The sequence below is a fragment of the Carassius auratus genome, unplaced genomic scaffold (assembly GCF_003368295.1).
Source record: "Carassius auratus strain Wakin unplaced genomic scaffold, ASM336829v1 scaf_tig00013521, whole genome shotgun sequence".
Classification (NCBI taxonomy): Eukaryota; Metazoa; Chordata; class Actinopteri; order Cypriniformes; family Cyprinidae; genus Carassius; species Carassius auratus.
Window position 1 is genome coordinate 46,179 of NW_020524405.1, and position 15,050 is coordinate 61,228.

The 15,050-nt window shown below is 35.4% G+C and overlaps 1 protein-coding gene across 1 annotated transcript; it reads right to left on the bottom strand.

Annotated features, from left to right (window-relative positions):
- Nucleotides 1-5,688: 5,688 nt before the first annotated feature.
- Nucleotides 5,689-7,319, bottom strand: LOC113074045 (GSK-3-binding protein-like). Its single transcript, XM_026246758.1, has one exon. The coding sequence runs from the start codon at nucleotides 6,931-6,933 to the stop codon at nucleotides 6,493-6,495; it is 441 nt and encodes a 146-aa protein (XP_026102543.1). The 5' UTR covers nucleotides 6,934-7,319; the 3' UTR covers nucleotides 5,689-6,492.
- Between the last annotated feature and the right edge of the window lie 7,731 nt (nucleotides 7,320-15,050).

The following is a 15,050-nucleotide window of genomic DNA, read 5'->3' on the forward strand; positions in this document are numbered from 1 at the left end:
AATTTTAAGGGGAGGCAAAACTTTAACATTCCACTTAAAAAAATGTTTTTACTGTATGTGTATATTTTACTATACAGGTATACTGTAAATGTGTAACCATATTATGTTAGTAATATATAAATGTAATTTCAAGACACTTCCTGACAAAACTTTTTGTGAACACTGTATATTAAATAATTATCGCATTTATATTAAAATATAATGATTGGTACATTTCCAAAATACTATGTTCAAAATACATTAATAACACTGTGGTACTTTTTTGTAAGTGTTGTTTAAAATATGCATAGAAGGGACACATCCATGTACTTTTAAATGAATTCAAGATGTGCCATTTGCTTTTATTCCGCTCACAGTGCTGTCATTAGAAGACCCTGGTAAAAAGGACACTGTGAAATAAATAAATAAATACAATTTCTAAAGTGTTATCTAAAGCTGAAGTGCTGCATGTGTGTTTGGATTGGGGCCCAGAGATGATAACCATTTCAATCAAATATTAATGCACCCTTTAGCTGCATTCATTCACAGCTGCTTTTGCGGTCACAGGCCACTCTCATGGTTGTTCTTTTCCCAGGTGGACCCTGATGATGAGGTTAATTATCTCAGCTTTTAGCTACACATTAGTCTTCGGTGTTGTTTGTTCATGTTCCAACTGCTCACAGGTGTGCCCTGAAGTGGCTCTGTGAACCAGCGGGTATCTGATCAGAGAGAATGATGCCACACAATGGGCACTAATTAGACAAAAACAGACTGTGCGCGTCTGGGTCTGTGTGTGGTTTTCTTTGAAATCAGCATCTTCCACTTAGTATTCAAAATATCTATTTTTTTGTCTGGTAGGTGCAGATGTAATTTAGACTGATTTTGTGTCTTAGTGGTCATTTGTACAGAAAAAAATGTATTGAGTTTAAAATTGCGAGTTTAAAATTGCGAGACAAATAACCTTATTTTAACTTGACATTGTGTCTTTAAAATGTGACATGCATGGGCATTTCAATATGGAGTGAAAACTGTCTCTGTTCCTCCCATAAATGTGTACAAAAGACATTATGCAAAAGCGGGACGCCGCACGCATGTTTATATAGAAAAACAAAAAGCAGCAGTGGAATGCAAAAATGGGTTCTGTGTGAACTGGACCTTATTTCTGTGTTGGTTAATGGAAACTTTATTGATATCAATAAACAATATAATTAGAACAAGGGTGCTTTAAAACAAGTGTGACATTGCTTTTACACAAGAGTTCAGTAGACAAAAGTCAATTGTGATTAACTTACATTTTAAGTAGAATATTATAATTTACACTAGTTTTGTTCCACGAAAAAGCCATCTCAGAATTCACTGTTTCACATTTCCGAGCAACAAACATTGTGGTGTTTTGTTGCTGAATGTGTTTTTCAATGAATTGGTTAAATAAATGATTTTATGACTCACATATAAAGAAAAGTCACTCATTTGCTGGCACCAACTGGCTGAACTGAAAAAAACTGATAGTCCGTCTCTATACAAAACAAAAAATATAAACATTGAAGGAGGAATCCAAGTCATTTTATAAATTGGCAGTAGACTTGTCTTGTACTAGCCTAGCAACCACAAAGAACAACCTGGCAACTATATAGAGAAACCCCTATAGCAACTGCATAGCAATCAGTTAAAAAACATTGCATGTTCCATTTGGCCAACTTAAGTCAGATGTCCAGCTGCATAACACATCATGAGAAATGAAGAGACACACCACATGATCTCAAAAGTGAAATATCCCTTGGTGTGGCTCATCCTTGCCTTCAAAGCAAGAAAATCAGTAACACTCTCTTGGTTTGGATCTTGAAACCCCTAATACATCATCGTCACTTTGTGATGTAGGTCAGAATGTAGGACAGACATGAGGGGAAAAAAATGCTCTTATGTAAGGCTTACGTATAATTTTTTGAGCCTTGGGTGTTGGTGACATGTGAAGGAACAGCAGAAGCCTTTGGTGGCTGGGGATGTGAGGTGAGAACTGTGCCGTTCCCGTGTGACTTTGAGGATGCACTCAGACAAAGACAGCTGGTGCCTTGTGAAAAGTTAAAAAGCAGCTTCTGAAGAGTCTAGGGTCTCTAGACTGAAGCAGAGTAAAAATGCATAGGAAAAAAGTTCACGCGTACACTGTGATGTAGGTTAGACTACTAGTACTGTGCACGCACATTTAGTTAATGCTTTCATGTTCTGATTTAGTCTGTTAAAATACATTCAGGATTCCCCCTAAATTCAAGATATTGGGGCAAAAATGTCCCCTAATTACTTTTATACAGTGGTGGAAATGACCAAAATTAATTTGGGGAACTCTGCCTGGAGGGGTTTGGGTCAATTTAGATGACTTTTCCGTATTTAATAATAAAAACCTTTATAATTTAGAATAACATTACACATTTCATCTTTCCATTTGTTAATTTCAATGTTTTCCTGTCTATCTTGAGATTACAGATCACATTACAGGTCAACGAACAACATCCATTATTTATTTGGGGCACAAACTCATTCATTCAACAGAATCTCTGCTTGGAGATAATCACCTATGTAATTCATACATTGTGTAGGAATCTGCACATGTGATAATGTAAGCATCATGAATGAAACTTTGTGTTTAATAATAAAAAAAGGGGAATAAGCACTTGTGCTCCTAAAAAAAAAAAATAGGACATTGAAAAAGAAACTTCCCATTATGAGTTGATTTGACTCACCGGGGCGCCTTTGTAATGGCATTTTTTCTAACCTTATTAAATGTCATTTTTATGTCAAATTCATAAATTTATATTATCAACCTTTTAAAAAACTTAAATGAAACAAATAAACGGAATAAGAATACGACACAATTATAGATGCATTTCCGCCTACGCTGAACATAAACCATTTTGGGAAATGCAGCACAGGAAGCATAACTACTAGGTTACCAATCAAATTAAATCAGTATCAACTTTGCACTGCAGAGGTGGTACAGAAGAACACAAATGTGACATTTATGTATATTTACAGACTGTTTAACGAGGGTGAGTTTAATGTTTAAATATAAAGATTTTAATACAGAAGTAGGCTACTAAATTATTTCAATAAATTAAATTGTTTTTTCAAAAATGAAACTAAAAGCGCCAGTAGGTGGCGGTAAATCACTGCCTTTGTCACTACTAATCCGACTAACAAAATCAGAATTAAAAAAATCACACGTAAACACGTAATTTGGATTGAATTGGCCAGATCCACTTTTATTGATTTTATGACAGGATTATCAGCACAAAATATCCAGTGTTTTTTATGCTGAAACAGCTTTATTCATTAAATTTCTGTTATCGAGTCTGTTAATGTAATAGCCTAATGTCGGCAATAATCACGGTTCATCCCAGATAATTTATTTTACATGAAGCAGTCTGTGAATTGGTTGAATGAGTCAATGACTCACCACCTCACACCCCAACTCTGCACTGCAAACACAAATTTTGTTGATACTGATTTTTGATTGGTAACAGCCCTAGTGTCTTATTAGAATTTAAGTTTAAGAAATTGACACATAAGATGATGCATATATTTAAATAGGTTAGAAAAATGGCCTTATAATAGGTAAAAATCAATTTAAACCTATTGTTAAAGTTCATTTCTGTTACTCCTGCAAAATAACGTCCTGACAGAATATGAAGAATGTCAAAAGATTTGGGAGTCAATAAATAAAATTGCCAAAATATCAGGACAATAACATGCTCAACAAATCTTAAGATATCATCAACATTAATTAAAATAGCAAATAATATATTCATCTACAATTCAAGTTAGTGGGCTAGTTTAGCATATACCGTAGTTCTTTATTTTACTTTTTGATGAAGGTTCTTCATTGGCATATATGATTCCATGATAAACATTTAACATCCAATGAACTATACAAGGAACTAAATAAATAAATATCTACTCATTTATTTTTATTTATAAATATATGTATGTATTCAGATTATTAAAATGTTCTTCGCACTAATAAGAAAAAGTTATTATTTTAATTACAGTTCACTGAAAGGTTCTTTGTGGAACCAAAAAGAGCCCTCCATATTTTTAGTGTATATTCTTTCTAAGCTGACTCATTGTTATTTTGAGTAATGTTTTCATTTGCTTGCTTGAACTGACCCCTGAGCTATCAACATGTTTATATTCACCATAAAAATTTACACTGAAGTCCCACAGGCCATTTTTAACAAGTTTTCTTTAGTACCCTTTTAAACTGCAAGATGGCGCCAGTGACCTTGTGTTGAAAAGTATAACTAGCAAACGGAAATACACTTGCTTAATGCATACTTCCCAACACTATAATATGCAGAAGTACTATGACAAATAAATTAAACGTCCTAAAATATAAGCATATGGTGGGGGGTGATGGGGTATGCTTTTGAAAACTTTTTCTCTCTCCATAGGTGATAGGTAAGGGTAAGGCTGTAGTACCCTAAGTAGCCTAACATTATAAACACATTATAAACCCGTCTTTTTATAGGCAAGTACCATATGGGTTAATGGGTGTCATGAAATGTTTTTAATACGACGGGAATTGTATGAGCCCGATCTTTTAAAAACAAGCTAGGACAATTAACTGTAGGCTAATGATTTCATTTCCACGGTTATTCAAGCATCGAATAAATTATATAGTCAAAGCGACCAAAGAACACAATATCAAAAGAGCTGTTTGAAACTCGAATCAGCCACAAAATGATTCACTGTTTCGAAGCGTTTCAATCGAATCGCGAATCATTTGATTCAGAGCGTGACTGTTGACTGGTGTTGATGTTTATCCCCATGGGGGATAAAAATAATTCAGCAGAGGCGGGGATGTATTAACCAGAAAGGGGGGGGGGGGGGGGGGGTCGCTCTCTCTATAAATACATATATCCTATGTGTGTACATATATATTAAGTTGGTGGAATTACATCATAGTTCAAATTAATAACAATAAAATAAAATTAAAATTAAATTAAGATATTAAATGTATGCATTTAGCAGAGGCTTATATCCAAAGCGACTTACAGTTCATTCAGGATGTAGTAGACTGTGCATAGAAATCTACAGTACATATATTAAAAATATGTTCCGCTCAGTGTCGTGATCCACCAATCAGAATCAAGTAAGCCATGTCAGCCACATTAGCATAATCAATTCTTGCAATATTGAGGAATACTACAGTAAGTTATTCGTGAAATAAGTATTTATCCCTCTCATATTTCCCCCGGATCCTACAGCGCAGTTGTGACTTGCATTGTGCTGCCATCTATTGGGCGATTGGGCATATGCCTACACGGAAGTGGGACTTTTTTTTTTTTTGCATGTATACACATTACTAGTCATTAATTAACTTTAAATCACAAAGTGTGTTCAAAGAGCATGGCTACATTTATCACTTCAGGTATCATAGCTGTGGTGAGTCAGCTTGTATTTTTACTTATCATTATAATGTGGCCATATTTTTGGACAATCTACGTTGATGTTTTCTTTATGAGTGCAGTAAAGTACCATGTGTGACATAAGAATAAGTCACTAATATCATAAACTTGTTTTAACATAGAATTTTGGATGTTTGATCTTTGAAGAACTGCCTCATAATAATGCTGGTGATCCACGTAATTGGTACAAACAACAAAAATGTGCATGCAAACCAAAATTGGTTATAGAAACATACGTATGAATCCATCGTATGCAAAAACACCATGTTTATTAGACACCAAACTCTCTGAACAATCAGAGTTATTAAAAACACTTCGTTTCGAAGCATACACAGAGTTTACAGAGTGAAAATGAAAACACAAAACATCATTAGAAAAAAACTTTAAAAATCCATATTGGAATCAAAAAGCACCACAGTGTCATTGTGTTGTGATCACATCCCACATGTCTAACACTTTTACCCACACACAGAGTTTGATCTCAGTTTCTCTTTAAGGAGTGTTGTCCTTGCTTGGAAACCAAAGGGACAGAAGACAAGGGCCCTCATGAGGTGCACACAGGACCTGCTTGAAACCAAATTAGTATTATCTTTGTATCCAAACATAGGTTTAAAAGGAGTAAACAAAAAGTGTGACCCGTTGCCTTATCTAGGCGAGGACCGCAAGCCAGCAGCCCAAGCACATCTACATTGTAAACAAAACAGTTGAGCAGTTCTTGAGAGTGCTAAACTCCAGCAAACCAAAACACGATGCACCATTCTAGGACAAACCAGCCAGAGGCCAGTTAATACTATAATAAAATGCATTGCTATAAACCACTAGCTTTTTGCATTACACTTGCATTTCAATCCGAACACTGATATTTAAAAATGAGAGAACAAGGTAGGGTCACATTGCTAAAGAGTCCAAAATACAAAACGTTTCCATCTCAGCAATATACAATAAAACAAAAACAAAAAACATAAGGGTGCGATATCAAAGTTTGTAAAAAACCAACGTATAATAATGAGCTCTGAAAACGTGAGGACGTCCATGCATCTGTGGGCTCGTGAGGTCAGTCTACAGATTTGGAGATGTCGTGCTCCGTTGGTTCCGAGGGAAACTGTAGTCGTCTGACCGCTTCCTTGATCAGGTTTCCCGACAATATGAGTTCCTGGAGGAGTTGGTGCGGATCGTCCTCGTCGATTTTCTTTCGGTTCCACGAGGATCTGAAATGGTCCCATTCCTGATCGCTGGATCCGGGTGGGTTGTACGGACTGGCCCGCCTGGAACGTAAACTCCGGCTGCGGATACGGATGCACCGCTGTCCGCCCGCCGCGCTGCTGCTGCTGTTGTTGTTGTTGCTACCGTGAAGACGTGACATCGCCTTCTGGCTCGAGCTATTGTTGTGGAGCTGCAGCACCTCGCCGATTTTCGACACGAGAGCGTCTACTTCCTTTGAATCCACCGTTACCGACTGTTCCAAAAAGATATAGTTCTCCTTTCGACAAGGCATCTTCAATATAGCTTTAGATAACAAATATCCAGCCCTGATGGTTGTTTTTATTCAAACGGATGGGACTGTCTAGTCGGCGTCCGCCACGCTGCTCAACAGAAACAGCTCAAGGGTTGATTTGTAAACAATGGATGACGCGGAATCCGGCACGTACCATTTAAGAGCGAGAGGGGCGCATGCTCAGTCGTTTTAAAATCTAAACGCATGTGTTATATTGTTATCAGAAAGTTGCAGAGTGATGTTATACGGATCAACTGCTACATATATTACTTTGTCTGCTCCCTTTATCATTCTTAGCGGTTATAATTATCTTGGCACCGCCATACGTGTCTGCAGATCTCTGTATTATCAATTGTAGCATTACATAACAGTTCTCGATTGTAAAAAAACGTTGTAGACAGCCACATGTGTGCACTCAATGCACCCAAATGCTGGTGCAACTGAATGTGACATTACTTCATGTAACTTTACTAAGAATCTGAATTACACTCGCTATCAAATCAGTATCTTTCTTGATAACTTCATAGCCATATTTGGAAAGAAGGACCTGTTTGTTTTGTGAGGCACGTGTTAGGCAGTTATTGTGGGAAGTAATCAAGGGAATATTAGAATACAATTGTATCATACACACTGATATAAAATAAACATGACAAATAGATTGAACTAGGAGATGTAGGCAGTGACGCCGTAAAAGGAGTAAAGGTTGTGATTGTTAACATGGTCCTGTTTTCCTAGGTATGCAGATCTATGACATCTCGCTGTGTGTGTGTGTGTTTATATATATATATATATATATATATATATATATATATATATATTGTAGCTAGCTATGTGCATGTGTGTAGCTATTAGGTAATGACTGAGGTGTCCTATGGGTGTGTTTGCATAATATTTGCAGTCTTGCCAATATTAAATGTGTGATCTGTCTCTATGGAACTGTGTCAAAAATCCCTCTGAATAACTGGATTTATTCAGACTTGCAGCAGTGACTCATTACAGTTGTTTGCCGAGCTGTAGCAGTTTGTTTGTTTAATCATCCTCACAAATTAAAAGAATACTTCGACTCAAAATGAAAATTCTTCATCATTTACCATTTGGTCCATGAGTCATGTGCTTTTTTGTGAGAAACAGGCCAAAATGTATTTATTTTATTATTATTTATTATGTTACTCTTGACATCAGCTCGCTTTGAGTAAATAATTCTTTTGAGTTAGATGTTTTCAGTGAATTAATTTCACAAAACTGGTTGATTCAAAATACAGTGCAAGAGTCGTATGGACTACTTTAAAATGTTTTTGTGTCTTTGAAAACATCAGTAGGCCTACCTGTTTATTGTAAATGAACAAATCACTTATGAGTGAAAAATCATTCTGAAGTGAACTCTTCCTGTAACATTATGCCACAATGTAATTAGTATTTCTTAAAATGTACTCTGGTACTTTCAGTTCTGTTTCACAGTCGTCAGTCTGACCACGTCCTCTTTTAGAGGAAGAGGCCTCTGAGTTCTTAGAAACAGATTGTGAATTATTTTAACACAACTACTATGTTTGGTTGCATATATGGCACCAAACCATTTAATTAAATGGATAGTTCACCCAAAAATTAAAATTCTGTCATTAAATGTATACTTCACCCCAAAATGAAAATGTTGTCATTAATCAATTACCCCCATGCCATTTCAAACCCATAAAGCTTGATTCATCTTCGGAACACAATTTAAGATATTTTGGATGAAAACCAGGAGGCTTGTGACTGTCCCGTAGACTGCCAAGTGAAAAACACTGTCAAGGTACAGAAAAAGTTTGAAAAGCATCATCAGAATAGTTCATCTGCCATCAGTGGTTCAACCGTAACGTTATGAAGCAACAAGAATACTTTTTGTAAGCAAATAAAACAAAAATAAAGACTTTATGTAACCACATTTTGGAGAATATCAGCTGAACGCAGGCAGTTTACGCTCTTCTGTGTCAGCCGAGCCACAATGATGCACTGTTTTCTACATATATTCATGCTATGATCTGAAAGAAAACAGTGCATCATTGTGGCGCGGCTGACACAGAAGAGCGTAAGCTGCCTGCGTTCAGCTGATATTCTCCAAAATGGCACAACGGTGATGTGTAGAGACACAGAGGAGACAAATTGTTGAATAAAGTCATTATTTTTGTTTTATTCGCATACAAAAAGTATTCTAGTCACTTCATAACCTTACAGTTGAACCACTTATGGCAGATGGACTAATCTTAAACTCTTTATTCTACATCTAAAAATGAGATGATGTTTCTTATATCCTCTTCATGGTAAATTAAAATATAGGCATGTCTTCCTGCAAGCTGTGATTCACCATTTGATTTTGTATGTGCACAGATTGCACTATCCAACAACCATAGCAGCTTTCCTTGTTTACTTCACAGCAGGAGAACAGTCTGAAGAACAGACTGAGCCTTTGTCGATGTATCAACACAGGCTACTGGTGTGCCGTTGTTCTCTGTCTCAATCATCAGCATGCCCACAGGGAACTTGTTTCTCAGAAATCACCTCACTGCAGAAACCAATGTGCCATGTGGTCTTTGAGATAAAAGAGGTTGAGGTCATTCTTTTTTATTCAGACATTTTAGTATATCGTGATATGAGTAAATATTTAATACGTTGTCTGAGCATACGCCTAACATTCATTCACAGAATGATTGGTACTATTAGTAGGTAGGGTTAAACTTTAATCTTAAATATTGATATATTGATCTTTAAATATTAATGTGCCACAGACATGAATGTCATATCAAATCATGTTTATTCTTGAAAAATGTGTTTTCGCATTTATAAGAATCTGACTGAAATATATTGCTAATTTGTTAATCTAGTGATCTAGTTATGTGTTATGTGGCTATTATATATATATATATATATATATATATATATATATATATATATATATATATGAGCAAGCAACTACAAAAGATCTCTTCTCTGATTCAATAGATTATGTATAATTTTTTACTGTGATCAATATATGTTTACTGTGAAAATACAGCTTGGATTTAACATTTTAATAGTGGGTATAAAAATGTTTCACCTAATAAAAAGTCAATATTTTTCAGATGATTTGTTTTGGCTTCAGCAGTATAAAAGCAAATTATTAATTTAGCATATAATCACTATTTTTGTATATAGTGAAAAAAGTATAGCTGCTTTTTATTTTAAGGAGGAGTCCCTCAAGGGGATCGTAATATTTGGAGGAACTTGGTATCAAAACCCCTGAACTCTACATGTAAGTCTAAATAAAAGGTTTGATATGAATGGAGATTATAATGGTCTGTAATCTCATACACCTGCAAAGCTATCATGAAAGTTGTAAAACTTCTTCTGTCTCTTTTGGACTATCTTAGCTAGCTTAATTTCTCAGAAGGAAAGAACAGGAAGAACACTCAGTCCTTGAAGTTTATATGGGTGGGGAGCATGGGTTATTTGTCGAAGGCGAGGCTAATAAACAGAAAAACTTAATACAGATCAATGATGAGGAAGGAAGAACTGTGTCTGTTTCAAGTATTTAAGGGATCTGGTTTTAGACTGTGTTGTGGGTTGTGGGATTTCTAAGTGTTTTTTGTTTTTTTTAGCTTTGTTTAAAATGGAAGCATACAATAAATCAGGGAAAAGTAACCAATGAGATAATCCTTTATAGCTACAAGAGAGAAGCTTTATTCCTTATTTGTTTCATCTTCCTGTTTAAAGACCAGCTTTAGTCTTACAAACATTTTAATACAGAAATAAATGGGTGCATGTTTATAGCTTATTTTTAAATGGGCAACATGTTTATTATTATCTGACTAGCTTACATGAAAAACATTGAAGTGCAGGGCTTAAAATTATTTTACAGGTTTTTTTTTTTTTTTTTTTTAACAGCAGAGCCATAGAAGAGCTACTGCAGAATCTTTTTAAAATAACAAATTTGTTATTGCATTTAAGGACAAAAGTTCTTAATAGAACCATAGATGTGAATAAAGAACTTTGTTCTGTGTGCCATATCTACACTTAAAAATAAAGGTTCCGAAACTGGTGTTTTTTTTATTTTATTTTATTTTTTATTTTTGGTTCCCAAAAGAACCTTTCAGTACAGGAACCGTCTTCTAGTGTGAAGAATATTTTAATAATCTGAAGAACCCTTTTTCGCTGTAAAAGTTCTGGAAAGTTTCTGTGGATGCTAAAGTTTCTTCATGGAGCCACAGATGCCAATAATGTTCCTCTGTCAAGTTGCAATTGCCTGATTCATTATACTGGTGTGAAATGTGGGGGTGGATAAATGGTGTCTGAATAAACGCAAACAATACTAACTTTCGACAAAGCACTCAATTAGATTTGTACCAGAAAACTCCTCCTGAAAGGAATGTTAGTGTAGCTGCCTGTTGTTGACCTCCTCAGACGAGTGTACTCATGTACTCAGCACAGTTACAGCTGCTGACTGGACTCAGTTGGGGGTTGGGCTCTTCTGCTCAAGGGACAATAGTAAATCTCATACGGTCTAACTTTAGAGAGGCTCATCCTGATCAGAGTTTGAGATTACAGCGGGGACAGTACCAGAAGGCTGAGAGCTGCATGCTCTACACTTTTCCTGATCATATCAGTTTATTACTTGAAATACATAGTGAGACAACAATCAGTTTACACCATCGTTCGAAGGTAGACTTTTTATTTTTTAGAAATGAATACTTTTATTAGTCAGTGTCTTATGAAATCATTATTAAAGGCTAAGTCAAGACATTTACAATGTTACAAAAGATTTTTATTTCAAATAAACGCTTTTCTTTTGAAAGTATTGCTGTTCCACAAACATACTATGCAGCACAACAGCAGTGTTGGAGAGTAACGGTGACAGTGTAACAGAGTAACCTTCCCAACACTGTCCATAAGATATTTTTGCAATTAAGCATTTGGGCTATATAAGGTGCTTACATGACCCAAAACTGTCAAAAACGGTAATGTTAATGCATGTATATAACGCTATAAGCTAAAACGAAATATCAGAATTTTGTATATTTTGTATACTTTTGTATACTTTTTTATAAACACAGTAAGTAAAAACACGTTGCTCGAAGATGCCTCTTAACAAACAAGTGTTTATGTCGTTCCTGACATTATCATAGTCTAGAAATAAACATGACTGCCTGGTAGATAGTATGAGTGTGTGATATATGATCCAGCATATTGCTCAAAATAAGTGCTCAAAAAAGCATGAGTGGCTGTTCAGCCTGCATAAAATACTAAACATTAAAGAGGCGCTAAAACATCTCGCTCATGACGGAAGACGGGAGAATTTTTCCTTGGCACATGTTAGTTTTGGTGAAGGTTGCGTTTTTTTCTCAGTCAGTTTTGGTTTCCTAGAATCAGCGGCCCTCCCCTGTTGATAGAGGCCGTGTTTGTGTACAGCGGGAGCACGTGTTTGAGCGCTGCACTGACTGCCCTCGGCTCTTGGGCTTCAGCCAACAAACGAGCTCTAATGACTGTGTTTACAACGGCGCACTCCCCTCCCTCTGCTTTTTGACTTTCTCTGGATTTCCATTTGGTGGCTGAAAACGCAGGGAAGTGCTGTGGTCAGCACCGGTTCACTGGAGCCTCACGCACGTATGTCTCAAGCATAAACCCCTCTCACACAGCAGAGCTCATGCCAGAACAATCACAACGTGAAGCAAGTCCCAAATGACCTGGACTGTGGAGTAGCACAATTACCAATAGAGTGGTCAGTGTGGAAATATGAGGACTGTTCTAAGAAACGCTTGTACAACAGACAAACAGCTGTTAGATTAGAGTCTGCTTTATGAAATGTTTTATGATGTTTTTCTTCTTCCAAAGAACACACAAGGAGATTGCCAAGCTTTTGTTTTCCATACAGTTGAAGTGGGATTTAGGATTTGAGCCTTAAAGTCAGTTGCCACTTCAAGCCATGAAATTTTAAGTACAGCGAAGGGAAAGATTTTCAGTGAATAATGACTAATAATGATTTTTGGAAGGTTTTGCATATAGGTGACAACATTGTCAAAATGATCCTTGTTTCAAATGGCTCTGCAAAAATGACTAAAATGCTGTTTGCCAGGCCAGTGGCTGGCGATGTCACTTTGTAAAGAAACACTATGCACATCAACATTATCACTTATTTGTGTTTTTGTAGTTTACACTGAGACAATAACGATACTGCTTTCAAAAACGTGCCCTTTTCAACTTGTTTTCAAAAGTTTGAGTTTTCAGGCCCCCAAAACACCAATGTCATGTAAACCAATGGCCGAAATGCATCAAAAACTGCAGTTTTGAGCTGGAAACAGCATTGTGTAAACACCCCCTTCGTTTTATGTTTGTGTGACAAGATTATTATCTCAGCAAACACAGAACATGCCCCTAACGTTCCTGCATGGTTCCCATTTGTTTTTTTACCAAATAAGAATGTTCTAGGAATGTTGCCTTTTATTATAAAGAGAACGTTCCCATAAAGTCCTGGAAACCAATTTTGTTTTTACCTGGGATATGGCTTTATGCCTCAGAAGCTTTCATACAAAACACATTCCTGCATTAAATAAATAAAAAAAATGTTGGGACACATTATTTAAAAGTTCTTTTAGAACTTCTTTTAACTTGACACTGCATTTTTAGAACATGGTGTCGTGCGTGAAACGCAGCTATGAGGCGCCATCAACAGTCAATCACATCTGTGTTGTTTGAACAGCCCCTTAAGAGCCATTTGACAGAATATAGCCTATTTCACATTTAAAATCTGAAGACTGAAGACGTCTAAAGTTGAACATCTTTTGATCCCAACATTTTTTTATGCATCAGTTTAATTATGGCTCTGATCCATCATGAGTAATTATCTGAAATGTAATTTCATTAAACAGAGAGTGAGTGACATGACAGTTTTTAATTCATCCATAGAGTACAGTATATCCCTCATGATGTCAAAAAAGTGGCCCTAGAAGGGCAGCACATGCATTGGATGATGTTGTTCCCTTTTACTCTCTCACTGACCTCAGTACAGAGTAAGCAAAACATAGATAGTAATGAATGAGGTGAGCAGCAGAGGGGTCTTCTTCCTAACTTAAGACGTGCACATATCTCACGTACAACACACCTGTTCCTCTCATGACATGTGTAAGCATGTGTGTGTGTGTGTTTATTTAAGAAGTTGTGGGTTGTAATGCAGAAGAGCAACCATTAAACACTTTCGCTTTGTTGTCTGGTATGTTGAAACTGATTGTTTTCAGACTAGTCTCAGCATAGCTTGTATACTTATATTAAAGTAAAGTTATATGATTTCAAAGAAACTGCATTGGTCAGTCTTACACTATAGCCAATGCTATGTTAATGAATGCCAATGCTGTTCCACATTGTTAACGCAAAGTCCTAGTTAACTTTATGTTTATGCTCTGTAAAATGATACAGGTCATGTAGTAACAGGTTACTTGGAAACACTGGGTAAAGGAAATGTATGGGGCAGCCACTCCTTGTAAAGAATGTTACGTGTTTGGATGTGTTTTGGTTTTGTCTCTTTGGACCATTTAGTAGCGCGCAATAACCGCTCTCTCTAGCGCCATCCCGTGGTGATCATAAATCACGATGAAATAATGTGCAAATCAGTTTATACAATTAAAATGTGTGTGTGTAGGTTAATAAATTCTGTATGATAAAAATAAACTGTATGTACATATAAATAGATAAAAAAATATAAAATCTAAATATTGATAAGTAACTATTTATTAATTATTTAATTATATATATATGCAAATAAATATATACATTTTGTTCATTTTTATGCTAAATGATGTGTACATGAATATAAATATACACATATTTACATAATTATACATACATGAAAATAAATAAAATTGTATTTAAAAACAGTGTAACTATTTTTAATATTTTACTTAATAATTATATATTGAATTATTTGTAAATATATACATTGTTTACACACACACAAATAGCTAGAACATAAAACAAATATACAAATCAAATTATCTTAGAATTCAATAATTATTTAATAATAAAATATATTATTTATTAATCACTTATTTATATATATTATATATTTTATACATTTTATTCTTTTTTATTATATGTATTTTATTACACACACACAC